The following is a 23,910-nucleotide window of genomic DNA, read 5'->3' as shown; positions in this document are numbered from 1 at the left end:
AAACTGTCTTATTTGATTAGTTTGACACTTGAAATTTTATTCAGTTATTTTGGCATGCAACATATAAATTGTTTTCTATTATATTATTGCCCTGGTTATGACATTTAGAGAAAGTAAACATAAAGGGAACAGGAAGTAACAATTAACATCGTCAGAAGAAGATAATCTTTGTGTGTTGACAGAACTGTGCATAACTGTTTTTCTCTGCAAGGTAAAGCTGTGCACAGGTACCTGTGTAGAACTGCATTGTCTTCAGATTCATGTCTTAGGTTATGCCTAGCTGCTTTTCTGGAGGGATGGTTATGGTGTTCTGAGAGGTATTTTGTTTTGTTTTCCTAACCTGTGGTGTTAACTGGACAAATATGTTTCCTTATGCACAGAGAAACTTGGTTTGGGGTACTTACGTGTCAGCCTTCCTCTGCTTCCTTCCTCTTGCCATATGAATAGTGAATAGTTTCTTATTAGCATATTCTTTTCTAAAATCCAAACAGTGATGTGTCAGAAGAACAAAGTAAAGATCCCCGAATGATGAAGACATCATCCAGTAATCCACCAAAAAGGGGAGTGTCCTTGACTCGGAGCCACAGTGTTGGAGGTCCACTGCAAAACATTGATATTTCCCAGAGACCATCTCATGGCATTTCAACAGTTAGTCTTCCAAATAGTTTGCAAGAAGTTGTGGTAAGTCTAGAAACTTCAGTTCACAGCAAAACATTGTATGCAATGAACTTAAAAGGAGTAATGCTCTTCTAGATGTTTCGTCCTTTTGGAGAATGGGAATTTCAAAGTGTATTTTCATGTTATGACAAAACATCTTGAGTCAGTTAATTTAAAATTGCTTTTTCAGTGCATTGTACAAACAATGCTGCTTCATTTGGAATGTTCTCTCTAGCAGAATTAAGTTAGTCTTTGTTTTTCTAAAACTGGAAGTTTGTTTTAAAAATAATCCATCTTGTAGAGTAGACTAAACACAGTAATGCATTTCTTTTCTACACATGTACTTACACTCCTCTACATTCTGTTAGGCTTATCTGTTGAGTGGATGGGAGAGACTAAGGGGCAGTAATGAGAATATTATATTATTCTTGCAGGTGAAACAAAGTGTTTATCTTCTCTCTGGGTGCTTTTTATTGGCAAGAAGCTGTCTTAACGTGAATTGATGACTCAGTTCCACACCTGATGTAATTTCTGGCATTTTTCTGCAATCTCCATTGCCACTGGCATAGTATTGTCTTAGATAGCTTAAAACTGCACAATGAGAAACAAGTTATAACAAACTCGTTTGGGATAATAGTGAGAGCTTGGGTGATTGTTCTTTTACAGTTAAGAAACACCTCCACAGTCAAAACTGCTATTAAAGTTCCAGAAGCTTCTTCCAAGTATCAAAAGAAACTGTGCAACAGGGGATTTTCAGGGCAAGAAGTCCTGAAGTGTATTTCTGGAAGAAAAATGATAGATTTTTAAAAAACCTCCGTTTTTCTTTTGTGTGTGTTTTGGTTTTAGGACCCTTTAATGAAAAGACCTAACCCTCTCCCTGTATCTGTACCCTATTTGAGCCCTTTGGTACTGCGTAAGGAGCTTGAATCACTGTTGGAAAATGAGGGAGAGCAAGTAATTCACACGTCCAAATTCATCAATCAACACCCTATAATTTTCTGGAACCTAGTTTGGTATTTCCGACGGCTGGATCTACCTAGCAACTTACCTGGACTCATTCTAACATCTGAACACTGTAATGCTGGAGTGCAGGTAAGTGGCTTCCTCGTGTTGTAGCTGCAGATATTAGAGTAAGGTAAATTTCTCTTAAAAAAATTAGGTAAGTAATTTCTGAGTACCTTAGATCTAGGTTCCTGGGTTCTATCATACAAGTAGGTAGGTTTATTTTCTATAAAGAATCTTGGAGGAACATAAGTGAAAATCAAATTCTAATCAACCTGTTCTCTTTTGAAAGCAAGAGAGTAAGATTAATAAAGAGAAGGCTGATACAGGGAAGAAAACACAATTTGTTTGTGAATTTGAGAACTCACAAACTTGCAATGCATTGTAATCCAAATAGTGTGGGCTACATGCTTCAGTATATAAACCTTTTAATTTATTGGTCAACATTTTTTTCTTTTCTACTAGTAGTTTCTGCTATTCATACTCCTCTGAGTTCCACTGACAGAAGAGTGGTGAGTTTTTCTTGCCCAATAATTCTTATTGTATAAGTAATTCTGGAGACACTTAACTTCTAAACTATCACAGAACTACCAGAGTTGGAAGACACCTCTAGGGATCATCTAGTCCAGCTCTCCCACTAAAGCAGGATCACTTAGAGCATGTTACACAGGACTGCATCCAGGTGGATTTTTAATATCTGCATAGAAGGGGACTCCACAGCCTCCCTGGGCAGCCTGTTTCAGTGCCTTGTCACCCTCATAGTAAAGAAGATTTTTCTGATGTTTAAATGGAACTTCCTATGTTCCAGCTCATGCTCATTGCCTCTCGTCCTGTCACTGGGAACTACTGAGAACATTCTGGCTCCATCTTCCTTGCTCTCACCCTTTAGATACTTGTAAACATTAACAAGGTCTCCCCTCAGTTTTCTCTTCTCCAGGCTAACCAGTCCTTGCTCTCTCAGCCTTTCCTCATAAGAGAGATGCTCCAATCCCCCAGTCAGCTTTGTTGCCCTTCACTGTACTCCCTCCAGTAGTTCCCTGTCTCTCTTGAACTGGGGAACCCAGAACTGGATGCAGTATTCCAGCTGTGGTCTCACCAGGGCAGAGCAGAGAGGGAGAATGACTCCTGACCTACTGACCACACTTTTCTTTATGCAGCCCAGGATTCCATTTGCTTTCCTGGCAGCAAGGGCACACTGCTGGCTCAGGAATAATTTATTATCTATCAGGAACCCCAGATTCTTTTCCTCTGTGCTGCTTTTCAGCACATGCACTCCTGGAACTATTGTTTTGAGTGCCATATATTTTAATGGAAATAAGTGGTTCATATCTGTATGGAAATACAGATTCTTTCTGTCACAAAGACATGCATACCAAATCCTAATCAGGTAAAAAAAAACCCTAAGATATGGCATGACAAGTAGCACAGGTATGTTTGGTGTGCAAAAATTATTTTTGAAGACGTACTCATAAATATTTTCTTCAGATATCTGTGGAAAACAGAAGGGTCTTTGGACATTAGGCTAAACTAAAAAAGGCAATTCACTTTTGCAGTTCTTGTTACTTTGCTTGAGTGCAGTTACTTTGCTTTGGTTGAGTGCAGTTTCCCCTAGAAGACATCAGCTATTCCTGTTGGATTAAATATAAATAGAATAAACCTGTTTTTCTTTGTAAAATGAATAGAAGAGAAGTTTTTAAAATAAAATAAGACTCCACTGATCTTATAAAACCTTTTTTTCCCTTTCTTTGTGTTTTTAGCTTCCTTTGACATCTCTTGCTCAAGATAGCAAGTTAGTATACATCCAACTTCTGTGGGACAATATCAACCTCCACCAAGAGCCGGGGGAGCCCCTGTATATATCTTGGAGAAATCTCAGTAAGTAGAATTAATGTAACAAAAAGCAGAGGCTATAGAAAGAAACAAATGTTTTGCAGTGTCTGAAGTGTGCATAGCCCACCAAGTTGGGAAGCTTTTTTAGTGTGTGAAACATCTGCAGTCCTTTATGTACTTAAGATAGTCTTTGTGTCAAATTATTTGTGAAAGTATCTTACTGATCATTGTGAAAAGGTATGTTATCTGTTCTTGATATGTCATACAGTTATAAACAGGATGGGACAATTTGCTTTGGATGTGGTGCTAAATAAGATTCACCTGGCTTGAATGTTTCAGTGCATTATGTGGTTATATCTGTGCAGGCATGAAAAGAGCAACTGAATTACAAAAAATGTTTCTATGAATGTTTCTTGTGTTTCTATAAATGAATGAAAAGTCACAGGTCCATTAATATGTACATTTGGCAGCCTACTTGACTGTTAAGATCCAAGAAAGCCTTTGTCTACTATAACTTGATCTGGAAGGGATAAAAAAAAAAGGGCAAAGTGTTAATGAGAACTTTGTGATTTCTGTACTTTTTATCAGCAACACCCTTTTGTTGACCTTAACTACTCTTACTCTTGTAAGAACTATGCTAACTCTGATTCTAAGGAAGGGGAAGGGGTTTGTTCAGAAGTGTCCAAAAATAAGCTGTCCAGAAAATTATACTGGAGAGTACAGAATAAGATAGGGTGTTTTCCTCAGCTTCTACAAAAGCATATTGTTTTCAGCTTAGTGTATGAAAAGCATCCCCAAGCTTAAATACATGCACTTTTGTAAATAAAAGAGCAAAAGGCCCATTTTAGCTGTGGCAGAAAGTAGCAGTATTTTAGGCTCTATGGCAGTGTTGGAAGCATTTGGAAAGTGGGAATTTACATTTGCAAACCATTGTATATGTCAATTTTATGAAAAAACAGAGGCTGGTGTGATAATGTTGACAACTAGGCTTGGTCTACATTACATGTGCACACCATAAAGGCACATACATAGCCTTATGTTTTTGCCACTAGATGAACTTAGTATTAGCTCACCACTCATTGATTTCCAAATAATACCAGTTCAGTGTCATTCTGAAAGTGATAATGTAAGCAACATGTCCTGATGGTAAATATCCTGATAATTATCTTGCCTATTTGTTGCAACTGCATTATCAGTTTCAATATGTATCCCAAAGTTACTAGTGAAGTTGTAGGTGGCTTTTAAGAGCTTTTATAAGGAAAGTTACTTTGAAAAGAAATGTGTCAGTATTTTATTTTAATTTATTTCTTTTCCTTCGTGTGAAAATAACCTTCCTGGAATGAACTTAAGTTTTTGAAACTTAACTATAGCAATAAATCTGAGCTAACAAACCACCACAGGCAACATCTGTTGCTGGGTACTACTCAGTCTCAGATATTTCTCTGTCATGGGAGCTCTTGCACATGCATACGTGATGCATCCTACCACTTTCATGATGAGTGAACATTATAAGTAAGCAAGGCTTTTCCACTGTAACAGATTTGTGTAGATTAAGTAGAGTTTCTGTTTATATATCTCACTTTTTAAGATGTCTTCTGCATTAAACAGTGAAGACTTTTTTCACTTGAATAATAATCTGTACTGTTTTATTTCTCAGATTCTTCTGAAAAGAGACTCTCCACAGTTGCAGAAGATGAACAGGCAATAAACACTTTGTTGGAGGACATCAAACTAAGTATTCAACACAATAATGTAGTTAAACCAATCAACCTCCTTCTGCAGAAAGTTCAGCCAGATGTGAAACGACAGAGGTAAATGGGTAATCTCATCTTGCTTTCTCCCCACCCAAATTTAGATAAAATCAGACAATATACACTTGATAGTGATAATTCCATAAGGACCTCACAGGAATAGTGTTTCATTTGTGTCCACTAAACACTGTGTATTTCTTTGTGTTTACAAGCAGATACATTCTGTATCCAGGTAAATCCATGTAGCATGATTAATCCAAATTGAATTAATAAGTTTGATTATTTAATCAAAAAGTACATTTTACTAATGAATAAGGAAAATGCAGGCAGTGACTATGCAGATTTTAGCATTGCTCCAGTTCTAGCAAATTGATACATACACAAGTGTGCAGCACTGTTGCAGTGTCTGCAATATTCTCCAAACTACCTGGTTTTAGCTATTGAAATTCTACCAACCGTGAGTACTGGCTAAGAAAAGGAGATACAGCATGATCCACAAACAGAGACGTGTAAATAACACAGTACATTTTGCTATCTGCACTACAATTCAAAGAGGGCTTCATACAAAAACACAGCCTCTAAAGTAAGGTACAGGAGATGTTTGAAGTCTAGCATGCTGTATCACCTTTGCTTCTGTGACTTGTAGGTACTAAAAAGAAACAAGCACTGTCTCCTTAGAGCAGAACTTTCCAGTTTCACAAAGGCAAAAAAATATCTAATTGTTTAGTGATACCCAGTTCTAAGATAGAATAATGGAATCGCTAAGGTTGGAACAACCCCTAGGGGCATTCTGAAACAAAACAGAAAGTATGGGTGGTCTGAAGTAAGCCTACACCCTGTGCTTAGTCCTGAGGCAGGAAGCAGTCCATAAATAAATGGTTCTTAATTTTGTGTTTCTTGTTTTACTGGAGTTTTACATAACCTTTGGCAGAGGGATCAGAGGGATTTTTCATAGAATATATAACTGCTGGGATATGGTGACAATATAGCTGTGTGTTAAGGAAAAGTATTCAGGCATGAGAAAACCTTAAGCTGGTAAACGTGCAGATCAGTCATTTTATTTGCAAGCAAGAACATTGACTTTCTAAAATTAGGGTAGTTGGTGCTTTCATTTACTTTCCCTTCAAAATATTTCCTAGGAGTTTTTACAGAGAAATTCTTTTCCTTTCTCTCGTGTCTCTTGGAAGAGAGAACATTGACATTGGTAAGTAGAAAATGCTGTAAAACGCATAGTGCGTGTGTAATAAATATAGGAATACTCTATATGAAATCTAGCTCATACATAACTTTTCAACTGATGTGTTTTAGTAAGAAGTACTTGCTGACATATTTCAAGGAGGTGTTACTTTTATGAAAACGTAGTTCAGATAGGGACATAAATTTCGACTTTGCTTAAAGCCAGTAGTCACTTATTTTAAACAAAGTTGATTAGCTTGAAGCTCTAATTCTTCATGTCTGAAAACTTGTTCCCGGTCTTGTCCATCTGTCTCTGATTTGGGTGTTAGACCTGTGTCTTCTGGCCACCTGGCTGCCCACCCCTTTCCTGATCTCTTCTGCCCTAACTTCTTTTTGGTACCATGCAAACAAGAGGGACTCCCTTATGGAAGGTGACAGGAGAAATAACCTGGGAACAGGCAAACTTAACTGTGGGGCATCCACTGTGATGCGTTGTGATGCTCCAGCATAAAGGTGACTTTTGGGTTCTCTGAGAGGGTGCATTTAGAAAAAAAAACAAAACAAAACATCAGCAAGTTAAGGTAACTTTTTGGTCATATAAAAATCACCAAAAGTGATTTGGGAACAGTAGTGTGCATTGTACAGCATTTCTAAAATAATTTCAACTTTTCTATTTCAGAGGTCTTTGATAGTGAATACAGAATTGCACATAAAAATCTACCAAAGGATGTCCTTGGAAAGATGCAGAAAATAGATGCTCCACCAAGCAGCAGAGTTGAGTGTTGTAGAAAGTGCTTTGGAGCACCCTTAATATAAAAATGAGGAAGATGCACACTACCCATCAGCGAGACAGAAGTTAAGAGGTGAACGAAGCAGGAGCATGGTGATACTTCCGCTTTGAATCCCAAAATGTAATAAAATGAGCAATGTGTCAAAGCAGTTTCGTTGAGCTACAATGTATATTCTTGTCTTTCATCTCATGAGACACAGTACAAAGTGTGTTAAAATGTTTTAAAACTGTATTACAGGATGAATTGATTTAGGTGATTGATCTGTTGGTTTTTTTCCCTCCCTGTGTATACTTTTCCTTCCTCAAACCTTTCCCCCACAATAACAAGATGTTCAAAAAGGCGAGGATTACAGAGCAGCCTATAGTTGGTGGCTTTATTAAGGGCCACCAATATTTGTGTATTTTATAGAAATACCTGTCCTGCCAGAAAATACTTATTCTTCACTGCTTCTTTAAAAATACCTTTAACTAAAGAGAGATCTTTTTATTCAGATGTGTATGAATGTAAATATTTGAGTCCCTGCACTGGAAGTTGCAATGCTGTTATATATGTTAGATCACAGTACTTAAAATGACTATCCCTTTTTTGACCACTGTCCCAGTCACTATTGTACATTCTCTTTGGCAGACCATTTTCTAATGTATGTTTACAGCTGTAAAAAACAGAAAATTTTCCTGTATTCTCCTGACAGATGAAAGATCCTATGAACATATTGGTGCTTTCTCCAAAGGAGTGATTAGGCTTCTACACAAAGTAGCTCAGAAATAGACAGCTTTCTGAAAATCAGACAGGAAGCTTAAGTGTTATTAGAGTACACGTAAGGTTTGTCAAAGAGATACTATCTGAAAAAAATATCACTTATACACTCTGAGTGTATGCCTAAAAAGGGTCTTTTCCTTGAATTCTTTATCACCCTCTCCCCTGTTTTCACGGTAGCCTGTGGTTTAATTGTTTTGCACTGATAGTCTAAATTCAATATTTCAATTAATATGTATTTATGAATATAGTCATCAAGGTGTATATTGTCACAGAGGAAGTGCCTGAGTAATGTGGTCTGAAGAGATTCATCTTTTGGATTGCTTCTAGTAGATAAGACACTTCCTCACCTCACAGAGCTGACTGACTACAGTAGTCATAGTCTTGGAAAGTAGAGCTTAGATACTGGTCAACAGTTTAAATGTTTCTGTTACTTGAGAAATATGATGAGATATATTCCAGGGTTTTTTTGCTGAAATTTAATGGTGTGGTTTTTCTGGTGGAATTATTTGTAGAGAATAGGAAAGGAAGTTTTGTAGCATATTAAAGGAACATAGCTAAAACTGTAATTGCATAGGAGCATGAATGTATTTACGTCATACTACTTTCTCTCTTAAAAATTTTCATTCTTGAAAATTATGAGGGATAAAGATCTGTCTGGAACAGCTTCTACATAAAACAACAGAACTAACTCTTTGTTTTTTCATGAAGCTGAAACAAAGGATTTGCGCTATTTCTGACAAAATACATTTACATCACAGACAGATTATTTGTATTTGTTCGAAAAGGGCCGGTCCTAAGTTAATATGGGGATGTTGCCTGGACAGATTCTCTCCTGATGAAAATATTGTGCTTCCTCAGTAATTAAAAGGAGGAAAGCACTTTTTATTTCCACTCTTTATTCTTTGGGTTTATGCATGACTGCTTGCAGATATGACCTACATCGCAATGAAAGAGCAGAGCTTGATTCTTCCTGGTTTCCTCTCTTCTCCTGTTACATAATTGACACATGCAGTTCCATCCTTTTAAATAAAAAGTCTCTCTGAAGCATGCATCCAGACAACATAATACTTACACAAATCAAAACTGCAAATTTTCCTGTATACTTCTGTACTATCTCAAACATAGTTATACAAAGACAATTTTGAGTATTAAATCATCAAGCCATATGATTATGTGATGCAACTCACAAGGAATCAAGTTTTGATTACCCTTAAATTTTCCCAGCTCATTAAATTACAAAGAAAATATATCCAGTGAGCGCTGTTTAGATGATTGATGATGGCAAATTGTTTTAAATCATTATAAGTAATATTATTTTAAACTATACTCTGCAAGAGATCACCTTCATTTCAAAACAGCCTTTCCATCTGTTGCAGAAAATGCATACCAATCAGGCGGTAGTATTGTAGAAATAGGAAAGCATGTTATGTCACAGCATCTAGTACTAAATGTTAGAGTTTCCCCAGGCATACACCCTAAACGAAAAGCCCTAAAGCCTGAGGGGAAAGGGCTTTGATTTGCTTCTGCATATTGGCATTTTTGTACACAACAAGTTCATTTCTATTCCTGTTGCATGTACCTGGCTTTCAGAGTGGTATAATACTTGCATGTAATAACTTGAAATCTTGAATCTACCTATTTAAATTAATTCTTTAATATAGAGGAACAATTTAAGTGCTTACTCTTTTTAATTTGGATTCCTCTTAATGTCTAGTTTTTAATAGCTAACTAATCAGGTGGTTTGTGAATTAAATTTGTAGTTCAAACAAAAGGGGAGATCCCTGAAAGTAATTTGTAATAAAGTATTTATCTATGGAGGTGCTTTTTTGGAGATAAAAAGAAGTTCACATAAATTGACGGGAATTTAGAACTGAGTGTTTTTTTCCTAGTTGCTTTTTCTCCTTTCAAAAGCATTATAGCACTTCCTGTTCTTCCTTTGACTTTTAAGCTTCTTACAAACTCATAGACACTGCAGGTTTTCCGACACAAGCTTTCTGAGGTACAGGTTTCCTTGATTTGAGTGATGAAAAAAACTGAGTACACATAAGGAAAGGGCATGGCATAAAATAAGTTAGCATGACTCAATCAGTTCTCATGTGCTTGAATATAGGGCCAAAAATAAGCAGGGAAAAGTCTTCAAAAGTTTTTTGTGAGTTGATTGCAAGCACGTTTGTCTTTCTGAAATTTGGGCACTAAAGGCTTAAGTTCTCCTTTGCAGGTCATGCACAGCATGGACTTCATGGGCTACATAGGAATGACTTAGTAACCTATAGCTGCTCCAAATTTGTTTGGCATCCCAGTCTTAGTAATCCAAATTTATCTGTATCATAGAATCATAGAAAGTGAGGGGTTGGAAGGGACCTTGAAAGATCATTGCCCCTGCCAGAGCAGGGTCACCTCCAGGAGGTGACACAGGGACACATCCAAGTGGGCTTTGAATGACTCCAGGGAAGAAGACTCCACAACCTCCCTGGGCAGTCTGTGCCAGTGCCCTGTTGCCCTCACAGTGAAAAAATTCTTCTTGTATTTATATGGAACCACCTATGCTCCAGTTTATAACCATTTCCCCTTGTCCTATTGTTAGTCACCCCTGAGAAAGGCTTGACTCTGTCCTCCTGGCACTTGCCGCTTACGTATTTGTAACCATTAATGAGGTTGCCCCTCATTCTCCTCTTCTCCAAGCTGAAGAGCCCCACCTCCCTCAGCCTTTCCTCGTAAGGGAGATGTTCCACTCCCTTCAGCATCTTGGTTGCCCTGCACTGGACTCTTCCAAGCAGTTCCCGCTCCTTCTGGACCTGCAGGGCCCAGAACTGGGCACCGTATTCCAGATGCAGGACACATTATTTCAGATGCAGCCTCACCAGTACAGACAGAGTGGGAGGAGAACCTCTCTTGACCTACTAACCACCCCCCTTCTAATGCACCCCAGGATGTCCCATGGGCCTATTGCTGTCTCATGGTCATCCTTCCATCCATAATGCATGAATGTGCCAGAGCAAGTATTGTGAAAGAAAGGTGTGGAAAGCTTGATCTTAGTTCTGTTTTCAGAACAGAAAACAGAACTGCAAAATTCTTGTGTCCAATTCCAAATAGTAGCTCAACAATGTGTATTTCAGGATTTTCATTTATAAATGAGAAGATCAGTTTGCATTTCAAAACCTGAAATCTCTGCACAAAGTGAGGGTGTAAACCAAACTCATGACATTTGTGGTTGCACACTGTTACTGAATTTCAGGTAAGCCCAAGAATTTAGAAAGTTTATGTGGCAATAACAATTGCCACAGAGAACCTTACTTGAATTGTTGCCCTAGGGATGTTGAACTGCAGTCAGTTACATGGAGGAGATCCCATCTTGCAGCTTTCACCCAGATGCAACACGGTTACATACAGTCTGTGGGCTCATATCAGAATAGCTGCAGAACTAAAACAACAGATGGGGTCTCAAAGGTTAAGAATCAGGAGTCTAAAGTGAATGTTTTTTTTTTAAATGAGTCATAAATTTATTCTGGAATATTACCTACACATAAAAACTTCCAAAACCCTGTAGGTATAGGAGACTGATGTGGCTGTGGTATTGGTGCAATAGGTACCAGCTTTTACATGCTATTAGAAGAATCCGTACTTTATTTATAGTCATATGCTGTCTTCACATTTTATAAAACTCAAGTTTAGATAATACAATTTTAGTGGAAAATATTTTGCTTAGTATATATGTTTTTAAACTAAATCTGTTTGTTTTGCAAGTAACTCTTATTCCTAGTGGAATCTAACATTTGTTAAGCTACATTGCACTTATGAATGAATAATTTTATTCCATTTTAACTGTGAATTAATAGCTTTTTGTTGCATCTAGAAGAATATACCTTTCATTGAGTTTACTGCTTTCATTGAATAACTGCAACATAGGGGATATTTTCAAGTGTATATTAAATAAGATGATAGAAATTATATATTTAAAACAAATTTTTAAATTGTAAGTAACTGAGAATCCACTCAATAGTTTTCTCTTTTTAAAACTCTCACTTCAATAATTATTTCAATGCAGATAACTTTATTTCATTAAATGGTAAGCAGGTTGTCTTGTTCATGTAACTGTACATTTACAAGAAAGGGTTTTTTTCTTTTAACTAATAAAAGCCTTGAGGTGCCTTCTGTATATCAGCTTTTCATTATGGACCTTTTTAAGAGAAAACACCCTTGTAACTTTTTAAGTCTTGAAACTGAATGGTTGAATTGGACTCTAGTTCTAGATTCTACTGTGCTGTATATTGTGATGTATACAAAGAGAGAAACAGATGGGGTTTTTATTTGTTCTTTAAATCTGCATCAGTCAATGGTGCAAATAAAAGGGATTGTTTGCTGTTTTTAGAAGCACATTAAACTCCTTTTAGGAGCTTAACATAAACTGTAATGTGGATGAAAGGATGTAGTATGAATAAATTATGAATTTATTAAATGAGCTGGGAAGTTTTCTTTAATGCAGTAAAATTTGCACTGGTTTAGAGACTGTTTTGGACTGCTGAAAAATGGCATGCATTTACTGTGCTATGATTAACAACTGTGTCTCTGGAATGTTTTTGTACATTTGACAAATGTTTCTTGAGTTTAAAAACACACTGTGCATATTCTGAATTCTGTATAGGTATTCTAGACTAAGAAAAAAAATTTAATGTATTTCCCAAAATAAAATGTGTATGCATCCTGTGTAAAAACTTTAAATTGTTGAGCTTTTCTGCTTGATATAATTTAATCTTAAATGCAAATTTAACCTGCCTTTTTGGGAAACTGTTTCATAGTACCTCAGTGATATCTGAATGGTGGGGAAGAACTGGAACAGTTGGGACAAAGAAAGGAGAAAAGATGGGATTCATCTGTGGGGATTTGGGTCATGTGAGAGTCTGGCTCTGTGACACCTTCAGTAAGCCATGGGGACTGGCAGCGGTAAGAATTAGAAATCAGGGTCAGGAAGGCAGCATCCATGAAGAAGTTGTTTGCATAAAGTCATAGAGCCCAGCATCCATCCTGATGACAGAGCTGCTGCTCTCTGCTGATTAGGAAAAGCAACATTAATCAGTGGCTGGGGAGAGGTTGGTGCCTGTACTTGGCTGAACATTTCCCAGGAGTTCTGGTTGCTCAGTGGCTTTGGAATGGGGGCACAGAGATGCTTTCACGATGCATCCTAGCTTGCAAGTTACTGGTGCCCTTTCTGCTTCAGAACACATTTACACAGGCTTACATGCAGTTTCCAGATACTTTTTTTTTTTTTTAATTGGGGCAGGTGAATGAGATGATTGAGGTGGGGATGGCGTTTAAGCAGTAGAAAATGCCAGTTACTGTCAAGTGCTTCAGGCCTTTATAACTTAGTATTTTTCAAACTCATGTTCAAACAGTCAGTTCATTAATCTGATAGTGAAAGTAAGAATACAAGACCCTAAAAATTTTTCTCTCTGAAGAAACTTCATATGCATAGCACAAACTGGTAGCTTGTGGAAAAGATTAGTAATAAACTCATCATTTCAGGCCCATGGAAGGAAGCTCAGGAACAGCCTTTCAGATGACTTGGTAACATCACAGTGCCTTTGCTGTTTTTGCTCTGCTTTTGTCAGTGCTGTCTTTTTAATAATGCTGTCTGCTAAAAATATGACACTGCCTTTAAGTGGCATATTGAGAGAGGTGGCTGAAGGAGGGAGGGTATAACAGAACGCTTGTGTTTGAAGAGTCCCCAAAGAAGCTTTCACCACAGGATTAGGGTTTGAAGCTGTAGGGACAATGGAACAGCTGTCTCCTGTGCCAAAATCAGGTGGGAAGCTTGAGAGAATATGATCTGACTTGCCAGGATGGAGAAAATCAGGTGGGGTCCAAAAGGAAATGCAGAGGTACAGCCCCTGTGTAGGAACAACCTTATACAACAATTCCTGCTTGTGAGCAGACCAGCTGGAGAGCAGCTGGGCAGGAAAAGATGCAGGGTTTATGGTGGATCCTCACCTAACCAGAGTCAGCCAAGTGCCCTCTCAGCCAAGAGTGTCCTATAGTGAGGTAGGCAGAGCATTGCCAGCGGGTGAATGGCGGGGATCTTTCCTCTCTGCCCAGTGCTGGTGAGACAGGTCTGGGTGCTACATCCAAGGCTGGTCTGACTTGGGACACCCTGGAGTTACTCCAGTGCGAGGCTAAAAAGGTCATGAAGGGCTTGGAGCACCTGTAATGCATGGCAAGGCTGGCAGCTGGCACTGTTCAGCCTGGAGAAGACTTGGGGATGGGGGAGGCAAAAATCTCATCTAGGTGTCTAAATACCTCACGAGGTGGGTGAGTAGAGGATACAGAGGCAGACTCTTGGTGGTGCCCTGTGCCGGAAGAGGCAATTGGCACAGGCCGCAGGAAAATCTGCTTACATGTTTTTAACTGTGATCATGAACACTGTAACAGGTTGCATAGAAGGCTGTACCGTCTGCAGCCTTTTAAAAAGTCTAAAACCTCACTGGACACCAGCCTGCATCAGCAGGACTTTGCACTACAGACTGATAAGCCTACCAGTCCCTCTGTGGATAAGCCTACCAGTGGCTCTGTGGGGACAGGTGGTAGCCAGAAACTGCTTGGAGGGTGGGGGAGGGGGGGCAGAAGTTGGTTTCACTGGGTTTAGAGGAATAGTCCAGAATTTTTGTTTAAGTTTCCTCAAGGTGTTTTTCTTGAGCATTTTTCCTTTTTTATTTTTTAATTTTTTCAGTAGTGTCATACTGACATACAGACCTGTTAAAACCAATGACACATCAAATTTAGATGTGTTTGGTTACCTAGGGCTGACCATCTCCCTGAAACCAGAGTCCCTGTTACTGAAGCTTATGAAGTGTCTCCAAGTTTGCAGCTGAGCTTCAGGCTTGCATAGCCCTTGAAGAGCAAACATTCTGCCAGTAAGTCCTGTTGAATTAAAAAAAAAGCTGCTGCTCTCAACAGGTGCTTCTTGCCACATTTTGAACTGCTGTCAAGGTGTTAAAAACATGTCCACAGCTGCTGGCCTTGCAAGCTTTTATTGTGGGTCCTACCGTAGAGAAGTCATGGAGTGCTCAAGGGCAGTGAACTGAAGAGTGTGGTGAGCAATGGGAGTGGCTCAGGCTGGCAGCCCATCACAGACAAGATCCCTCAGGGATCAGCACCAGGCCCTACACTGTTCAAAATCTACCTAACTCTGGACAAAGAGGCTGAAGGCACCTCCCCCAGCTGTGCTGAAGGCACTTCACTGGCTGGCGAGGTGGACACAGCTGTAGGGTGAGCCCATCTTTTAGAGACCTGGAGAGGCTGAAAAGTGTGCTGGCAAGAACTTTATCATAAAGTTTAAAAAGGCAAGTGCAAAGCCCTGCCTATTTTCATACTTGTCATTATCTTGTTCACGAGTACAGGCATATTTCATGTTACAATGAGCTGATCACACACCCGTACCGCAAGCTGATAGGCTATGACTATTCATGTGTAGCAGAGCCTCCTCTAACTGGTTAATGTAATTTTCCTAAAAGCAAAATATGTGCTACTCTATCCTATGCCAAGGTCTTGCTATGTCTATTGCCTACATTCTTCTTACTTGAGGCTATTAACTGCTTTTGCTTCAAGGGCAAGGCTCTGGTTCAGTCAGGCCCGTTTCCAAAGCACTGTCTGCTACATCCCGCAGCAGCACGGTGTCCATGCAGAGGCCATGAGCTGTGGGGCTGGGGAGCCACCTGGAGGGGATTCCAGACTGCCTGTAGAGTCATCCACAACAGCAATCAAAGCAACGTGGATCCCTGCCCATGCAGGGGCATAGAGATAAGAGATGAGCAGGGACAGAGATGTGTGTGTTGCTTCAGCACTTGTCAGGCTGCATTTAGGGCAGTGGGTGCAGTTCTGGTCTCAGTTCAAGAAAGATGCTGACTACAAACTGCCCAGTGAGGCAAGGGTGGACGTGGGTGTTTTTCACCCTGGAAAAGGCTCAGGGGAAACCTCATCACATACTAGGACAGCTACCAATAGGACCGAGGCTCTGCTTCACAAGGAGCCACATGGAGAAGACAAGTGGCAGCAGCTGCAAACTTTACCAGAAGAGGTAAAAAGGGCTTTTAGTGACAACGCTCAATTACCAGAAGTATCTGCCTGGTGTCATAGTCACCATCCCTGGAGCTTTTCAAGACATGAGTGGACAGGGTGCTAAATAGTATTACCTAGTCTCATGGTAAGTGGGACCAGATGATCAGTCAGTGTCCCTTCCCATCTGTGCTGTTCTGTGATTTGAAGTGATGGTATGGATGAGCTGCACTAACAAGCTGCAGACTGAAGGAAACAAGTGATGGAAGAAAACAGGAGTTTTTAATTAGGGATTAGATTATGCACCTCCTGGCTCTGAGAAAGCGATGCATTCTCATTGACAGCTTGACAAAAATAACCACGACCCCGACCACTTTAACACAACTCGGTGTTGGCTGCACCCCTTCAGGGACTTACTGTCAGCCCACATCACCAGGGCATCCTCAGATCCACAGGGATCTTCTCGGACATCCCGATCTCAGTGCCTGGGGACCCTGATCAGAGCAAGTGCCTCTTAATCACAAACCAGTGCCTGTCAGCATGATCCAACAGAAAAAGCTCGTGTTATTAAGTAATGTGTTTCTTTCCTGCACGACTGTGAAAGCCTCAGCATGGTGAATTCAGTGAGTGTTTATCTCCTCATTATCAAAAATGAGATCCCCCCCTTCTGCTTGACAGTGCCTGTTGACATGGCTTCTTCATGCTGACATTTGTAATGTATGTGCACAAGTTGTTTTATTAAGCAGGTTAAAGATGTCATACGCATGTTTGACTGCGGGGTCACGCAGAGATTTATCTCTGTTTTCTCTGTATCAGTTTTTAGCATCTGAGAGTAACCTTAAATTGTACGTGGATTTGCAGAAGGCATCCCTTTGCCTTGTTCAGGTTATGTAGTTGATTACGTAGTAGCTAACCTACCTGAACAGTGATGCTGTTGAACACAGCTTGAATGGGAGTTTGGAATAACTGCTGTTGCCAGATGTCCTGGCCTAAAGCTTCTGCTGCACACATGCTTCATGCCCGATTCCACCCTTGCCAGGGTCAGCATCCCTTCACTCTAATACAAATAAAAAATTCAGTTTGATTCATCTGTGCCCACAGACTGTAGCCTGCAAGTCATTTGTTCTGCAGTTCTGATTTTCTGGAGATTTCACACTTAATGTATTAAAAATTTGCCTCAATAGCGAAGTGCAGCCCTGACTTAAAAGCCTTGCCACGCACACAGGAAGAAAAACAGAACAAAATACCTTAACTTCTGATGCTTAGATAGCTTAATGTATCCAAGTTTTTATACTGGAAACAGAAACACCTTTTACAAAAACAGGTGGATCCCGATTTCTTTTTTAACAAAAATTAAGACAATCTATTTAGCCTCAGACCATTCCAAGATTAAACACAGCCTTACCAGGCTTTACCTGGTACTAGATTCTGCACCAAGTGCAGTCTGAATACATAAAGGCATCACCAGATTTTTTTATTGTTGAGGAAAATTTTTGTTAAAACCTTTAAATGTCTGGCTTACTCATATTTAGTATTCGCTACTAACTCCAAGAGCAAAATGCTGCAGTACTTTCAGCATCATGAATACTTCTGAGTTGAAAGAGACCTGTAAGGATCAAGTCCAACTCTCTTGCTCCTCACAGAATTATCACAAACTAAACTGTATAACCAAGAGCATCATCCAGACACACCTCTGACTTGTGACAGTCTTGGTCCTGTGACCACTTTCCTGGGAAACTTGTTCCAGTAACTGAGATGATCACACTTAGTTCTGGCAACAATCACCAATCTTACATTCAATACCAAAATCAAGGGACCCAATTCCTCATCTGCCAACAGCATTCTGTGCTTCAGATTTAAAAAAAAAAAAATCAAACATACTACTGAAGAGTACTAAGTGAGTCCTACAAAAAATTCATGAGATTATCTTGTTTGATTTCTGAGCTACCACCCAGTTTGCCATTCCAGCTAAATCTTGCTTGTAGGAAAATCAACACTCATGCATATGGCTTAGATAAATTGAAACTTCCCAATTAAGATGTGAAAATATATTACAAGTTCTTGAAAGACCTAGAGACCAAGGTTTCTGGCTCTGGTTTGGGCTGCATGATGCAGTGAGTCTAGACAACTATTTATTTTAGGATAGGGTCAGTAACAATATGCACTGCAAAGCCTCCTGACAAGTTAACCACAGAAAGTGTTTATTTTTAATATCAGGTGCATCTTTACTTCTGACTTGACTCAGACTTAGATGTAGAAGCTCTCAATGAAGAAAGCCGGCGTCTCTTTGCGATCTGCTCCTGGCGCTTCTCCTTGGCTTCCTGAAAAGCAAAGTGGCACCAAGTGAGCCCTGAGATGTTGGGCACCAGAGAAACAAATTGGGGGAAACTGGAACTGCAATTTGAAGGCAGCTACCAGAAGGGTGGGTTCCTTATACTCAGTAAAACAAAATATAATTTCCCATCTCCACAGGTCAAACGAAATCTTTTAAGTATCCGCACCTATAAAGACTCCAAGCCTTCAACTAGCATCTCCAAGTTACAGTAAAAATACTAAAGGAGAGTTCACAACTCTCTGGAGATGTACATCTCTGTACATCACTTAACACCCAAGTATCATGCCAAATGTTCCAACAGTACTGCCTCAGCAGTCACTGCTGGCTGAGGTCTACAAGCAGATTTGTCCAAATAAGCATCTTCTTGCCAAGTTATCTTCCATCCAGGTCAATTGCTGGATCACAACAATTCAAATGCCTGGGTATCTTAGTGGTATCAAAATTCGTATTAAGTAGAACTACTACTGAAAAACTTCTGTTCACACTGTTCAATGCTTTCTTCAAAACCAGGTCTTAGTTAAATTACTTATTTCCATATTCTAAAAGTGGCAAAAATTGGTACAAATGCCCACAAAAAGCATTTGACCAGCCAGGTGTTCACCCACGCTCAAGCATTTCTATTCAAAATGAGCTAGGTTCAGTGCATTTCTTTGTGTAGGGAGAAGTTACCAGCTCCCTCGATTCTGGGGTATGAGGAATTCCATACAGCTGGGTTACTAAGGCAAACACACCTTCATTCTCTTGGCCAGGAGCTTTGCATATTCTGCTGCTTCCTCCTTGTTCTTCTGAGTGCGCTGCTTCTTCAGAGCAATACGTCTGCGCTTGTGCTGCAGAACTCGAGGAGTCACCAGTCGCTGGATCTTAGGAGCCTTGCTTCTGGGTTTCTTGCCTAAAAAAAGGCACCAGAAGTGATAGACGGTCTTCCAAAGCAGCCTCATCTAGCAAACCCAAGTTCCACCTAATGTTATGTTAACATTATATAGGGTGCTACATATTACAGCAACTCGTAGAGTTAAACCTCTTGATGAGATTTTGCTGGAAAAATCAATTACTGCCAGATATAGCATTAACAAATGTAGTCTAAATGCTCGTGATTTTTTACCAATAATAAAGTAATGCATCTCTAATTCATAGTATTTTCCCCCTAGACATAAAATGTTTAAATATGGATCATCACTGGCTTTCAGAACACGATACCATGTTCTCATGCTTAGAAGGAGCATACTCAACACAGGCTTAATGTTTATCATCAAAACCCACATTTAAGTTGCCCGTAATGAGCAAACAGAACACAACATATCACTTCTCTGAAGATTCCAGTACCCCATCCTGCCCAACTTCAGCAGCCACAAGCAAAGTATCTCCCCAATGAACACATTCTTTTATGGACAGAAGAGTGCCTACGATGCAGAAAAAGTGGTCTTTCACCCAACAGGCTTACACAGTTCCCAATCTTTATTTTCTAAAAAAAATCCTCACCCTGTTTTTATAACAAATGCAAAAAACCCCCAGTATTAAAATCTTACACTACTAGAAACGTGCCAAGTTGAAAAGTGCCCTCCCAATAAAAGCTCCTTCCAGAGAATGACCCAAGCAACAGCAAAAAATATCTTAGGATTTTCTACATCTACTACTTTTTCCCTCCACCTTATAAAAATGTTTCAAAAAACATTCTCACCTCATACTGAAACTTCATCAGCAATTATTTTCCACAATTATTCTTAGATCCACTAATTAACTACTAGTCCAGATACTATCATTTAAAAACAAATTGTGCTAATGGAGATGGAAAGTGGAGGGGAACAAAAGAAATGGGGCAAGCAAGAAAATGCCCTTCTAATCCTCAAGTTACAGCTGACAAAGCTTAAATAACCTGACAGCTCATGGATCAATTACTTCAGTGTGCTTCATGCATTGCAGTAGGCTGGATTGCAGTCCTGGTTTGGGCCAGGATAAAGGTAATTTTCTGTCTTGTACTTTTGCTTTCAGCTAAGTCTCTTGTAACTAGCTGCACTTGCTGAAATTAACAGCAAGTTTCTCAGACAGTGTCTGCTGCTGGGACTGGTAACACTCGATGTTTACAGTTACAGCCAGAGACTGGTGTGCTGAGCCAAGGACACTGCTCAGGTCTGAGGAACATTTTGCCCTCTGGAAGGAGAAAAGGAGTAAAGAGGTCACAGCTGCAAACCCTCCTTTAGCGAGGAACGAACAAGACAGATGGCCAAAATTGAGCAGGGTACTCCATCCCATGCACGTCATACTCAGTTTAAATTTGAGGGATCATGAGGGTCAAATCCCATCCTGCTTCCCCTTCTTTGCCTATCACTATTTGCTTCAGCATCCTGGGAGGATTCTGTCTGTTCGTCTGCCTGTGGTCCTGATCCGTGCCAGCCCATATCTGTGTGTTCCTGCCTCCAGCTCCTGACCGCTGCTGGCTCCAGGAGTCCAGCCTGGACTTTCCCAGGGCTGCCCTGCAGCCTCAGTGGTGACGTGAGAGTCACCATCCCATCCCACCATTGGGGGGAGGAACGTGGTATCAATTTTCCTGTATATTTGTATCTATTTATTAACTTTTCCTATTTACCATTACTGTTGCATTAAATTTGTGTAGTTTGGTTTCCAACCCGTAAGTCTCCCTTGTTCTCTCTCCTTCCTGTATCAGGGTAGGGAGGGGGATTAACAGAGGGCATCTTGTCATTTGGTTTAATAGCTGGGGCAGTGTTAAACCATGACAATGGCTCTCCTGGCTGATCAATTACATGAAACCAAAGACTTACTTGTCTGAATAAAAACCTACCCTCTTTGTTCAGAGGCTTCCTCACAACATAGTGTCGGACATCATCTTCCTTAGACAGGTTGAACAGCTTGCGGATTCTGCTGGCCCTCTTGGGACCAAGACGACGGGGCACAGCTGTGTCTGTCAGTCCAGGAATATCCTTCTCACCTTTGAGAATAGAAGGTTTGAACATGCCCATTAATCCTGGTTCTAACGAACGCCTGCTTCACTGATGAGCAAGTTTAAAATCCGTGAACATTTAAGATACTACAAGATAATCCTTGGGGTTCACCTGTCAGTAGTGCCACCCGCAGCTACTTTGCCCATTTAACGTTATCAGATGGCTGTCACCAATAAAACTGTAAACTTCAGTGTTTAGTTTTAGAAGTTCAAGATTATAAAGCTCAGAGGGAATTTCAAAACACATTCACATTTCTACATCAGCACTGAATTTCCATTCTACAGAAATTCTTTCTGTCACTAGCAAGCAGGCCAGTTTCACACGCCTACAACAAGCCCTCAACTTCTTGCTGCCTTCAGACTCTTACCCTTTTTCACGATGACCAAGTTCAGAACACTCAAGTTGGCATCAACAATGCAGCCACGAACAGATTTGCGTTTCCTCTCCCCGGTTCTCCTGGGGCGATAGCAGGAGTGGCCCTTGCTGAGCAGGAGCCGGACACGTCCGTGAGTCAGGACCCCTTGCTTCATGGGGAAGCCCTGCTTGTCGTTGCCTCCACTGATCCGGACAACATAACCCTATGGAAAGGTGCAAATACACTTCTCAGCTGCTCACACATTGCCATTGCTTCCAGAAGCATTTAATGTAACAGACTGTTCAAAATAATGGGGCACTGTACCCATGATCCAAGGGAAAATCACCTCTGCTGCCAATGTGAACAACTTCTTCAACCAACAGCACTGCAATGGTTCAGCAATTTTACTTTCCAGATGTGAAAAGTATCTTGGTACACCAGAATTTACGTTTATGCTCCTAATCTTCAAATACACAGCCAAAAATCACAGATCTATTTATTCAAAGCTTTGTTTGATCTCCACCAGTCAGAATTTTGTCCTATGGTCTAGCTTGTCTTTAATCCTGAACCTAACCAAAGCCTGCTATCATCACAAACTGGAATTCTGTGCACAACACAAGAGTGCCTGGAGCAAGAGTGTGTGGCTAAAAAGCCAGAGCTTTTAACTGCCTATGTGCAAGTGGCAGCAAGAGAGCAACTCACCCTAACTCAGTTGGACTGTCCATATTATTAACACACCACTATTCCCTGCCCATCCACCAGGCCCAGCAAGCTTTCCCATGCACTAGCAGCATTGTAAACACAATGAAGCCAAATCTTTAACTCATTTGGTAAAGAAGGAACAGTTTTCCAGTACAGATTTAAATTTGTCCTAAATATCAGGACAGTGCTCAAATGAGTAACAAAACACTACTGCACAGAGCAGCAAGGAACTCAAACACACAAGGCTTTAAAAAAAGAAGACAAATTTAAGTAGCAAAACACACCGAGTTCAGTACAGACAGAAGCTAACGTACCAGCCACATGTACACAAGACAAAACACTGTAGTGTGACAGTTTCAAGGAAATTTCAAATTTAAGGACCTTAATTAAAGCTCTGACACACTTCCACACTTACCTTCCATTCCTCACCAAGAGAATCAGCTGCCACCTCCGTGGCCATCCGTTTCTCATAGAATGTTCTCAGTTTGCGCTCATCATCCACTGCAATGAGTTTCTGGCAGCCAGTGGCTGGGAATGAGATATTCAACTAACAGAAAAAAAACAAAAACAAAAACAAAAAACCACCATAACCAACAGTTAGATTTGGTTGAAACTCACCATTAATAGTTTTGACAGAAAATTAGCACTTATGGCTTAATGTCTTAATATCATGTTAAAGCCGTTTATTACACAAACGCTCCCTTGCTGTAATTTGTAAATGCCATCCTCAGAGAGCCAGACAGGTCTGACCTGAGCCACACTGACCGGTTACACAGCAAGATGGCACTACGATAGCTAGAGCTTCATCACCTTTGAACAAGCTGCAACCAATCAAGGTGAGAGCATCCACAACCTGTTGCCTTTACTTCTGAACGCCCTTCGCAGCACACTTGGGTCTTAGAAAACTGCACAAGAAAGCTTAAGGGAGCGACGCGCACCGTTTAACACTTGCGCTTCTTGGGGGGCGGTGCAAAGATACCGAGACGCCTCCCGGTAGCCCCCCACCAACCCACCCGGAACACGGCCCTACAGAGGCACACTTCCCAGCTCCTGTCCACACGGTGCCTCTATCTTAGGTCCCGCTACCGACTCCGCAGGCCACGCACTCGCTAAAAGCCTGCAGTAAGGAGTAGCGACCGCTACCGGAACCCAGAGGACCACGGCCCGGTGACAAGAAGGAGTGGGGCCCGCGCGGCCGCCAAGTCGCCCCGCCCACAATCCGCTCCAATCTGCCCCACAGGGGCGCTCCAGCCCCGCCATCAGGGACCATCGACCCCCGCCGCTAGCCCCACAGGCACCGCCGGGGCCATTTGTGGCGGGGAATCCCGAAACCCGCCGGCAACGGCCGAACAACCCCACCTTCATCCTCGCCGAGCGAAGCCACCCCACCGAAAGGCCGCACTTCCGCCCGAAGCCTGATATATACCCCCCAACTCTCGCGAGAACGACGTGAGCGCGGCTAACCAGTGGCGAGCGAGGCTCGGCCCGCAGAGGGGCGAGGTGGGGAGGAGCCGGTGCGGTGCGTGCGGGGCAGAGCGCTCCGCCCGGT

The 23,910-nt window shown here is 40.8% G+C and overlaps 2 protein-coding genes across 6 annotated transcripts in view; one reads left to right on the top strand and one right to left on the bottom strand.

Moving 5' to 3' along the window:
- DENND4C (DENN domain containing 4C) overlaps nt 1-10,023 on the top strand; it is a 69,128-nt gene extending 59,105 nt beyond the window's left edge. For 4 of the 5 annotated variants that reach the window (XM_030467466.1, XM_030467464.1, XM_030467465.1 and 1 more), the window contains 6 exons: nt 492-681; nt 1,504-1,749; nt 3,417-3,534; nt 5,147-5,300; nt 6,380-6,444; nt 7,096-10,023. In XM_030467466.1, coding sequence (XP_030323326.1) covers nt 492-681; nt 1,504-1,749; nt 3,417-3,534; nt 5,147-5,300; nt 6,380-6,444; nt 7,096-7,232 — 910 coding nt within the window. In that variant the 3' untranslated portion in view covers nt 7,233-10,023. The remainder of the gene's footprint in view (nt 1-491; nt 682-1,503; nt 1,750-3,416; nt 3,535-5,146; nt 5,301-6,379; nt 6,445-7,095) is intronic. The other variant, XM_030467467.1, reaches the window with a different exon arrangement.
- Nucleotides 10,024-18,186: 8,163 nt separating this feature from the next.
- On the bottom strand, nt 18,187-23,810 carry RPS6 (ribosomal protein S6). The gene is made up of 6 exons (XM_030466698.1): nt 23,721-23,810; nt 22,777-22,908; nt 21,672-21,882; nt 21,145-21,291; nt 19,079-19,236; nt 18,187-18,333 (listed from the first exon to the last, which is right to left on the bottom strand). Exons 1-6 carry the CDS (start codon nt 23,724-23,726, stop codon nt 18,238-18,240), a joined length of 750 nt encoding a protein of 249 aa, XP_030322558.1. The 5' UTR covers nt 23,727-23,810; the 3' UTR covers nt 18,187-18,237.
- Between the last annotated feature and the right edge of the window lie 100 nt (nt 23,811-23,910).

Source organism: Calypte anna, chromosome Z (genome assembly GCF_003957555.1).
Source record: "Calypte anna isolate BGI_N300 chromosome Z, bCalAnn1_v1.p, whole genome shotgun sequence".
NCBI classification, from domain to species: Eukaryota; Metazoa; Chordata; class Aves; order Apodiformes; family Trochilidae; genus Calypte; species Calypte anna.
The sequence above is the reverse complement of the archived record's forward strand: the minus strand, read 5'-3'. Positions and strand labels throughout refer to the sequence as shown.

Excerpts from the sequence above, each read along its gene's own strand:
- RPS6 (XM_030466698.1), bottom strand. Across the intron at positions 21,883-22,776 it reads CTCTTGGTGAGGAATGGAAG|GGTTATGTTGTCCGGATCAG; the intron begins GTAAGTGTGGAA and ends ACCTTTCCATAG. Across the intron at positions 19,237-21,144 it reads GAAGCCTCTGAACAAAGAGG|GCAAGAAACCCAGAAGCAAG; the intron begins GTAGGTTTTTAT and ends GCCTTTTTTTAG.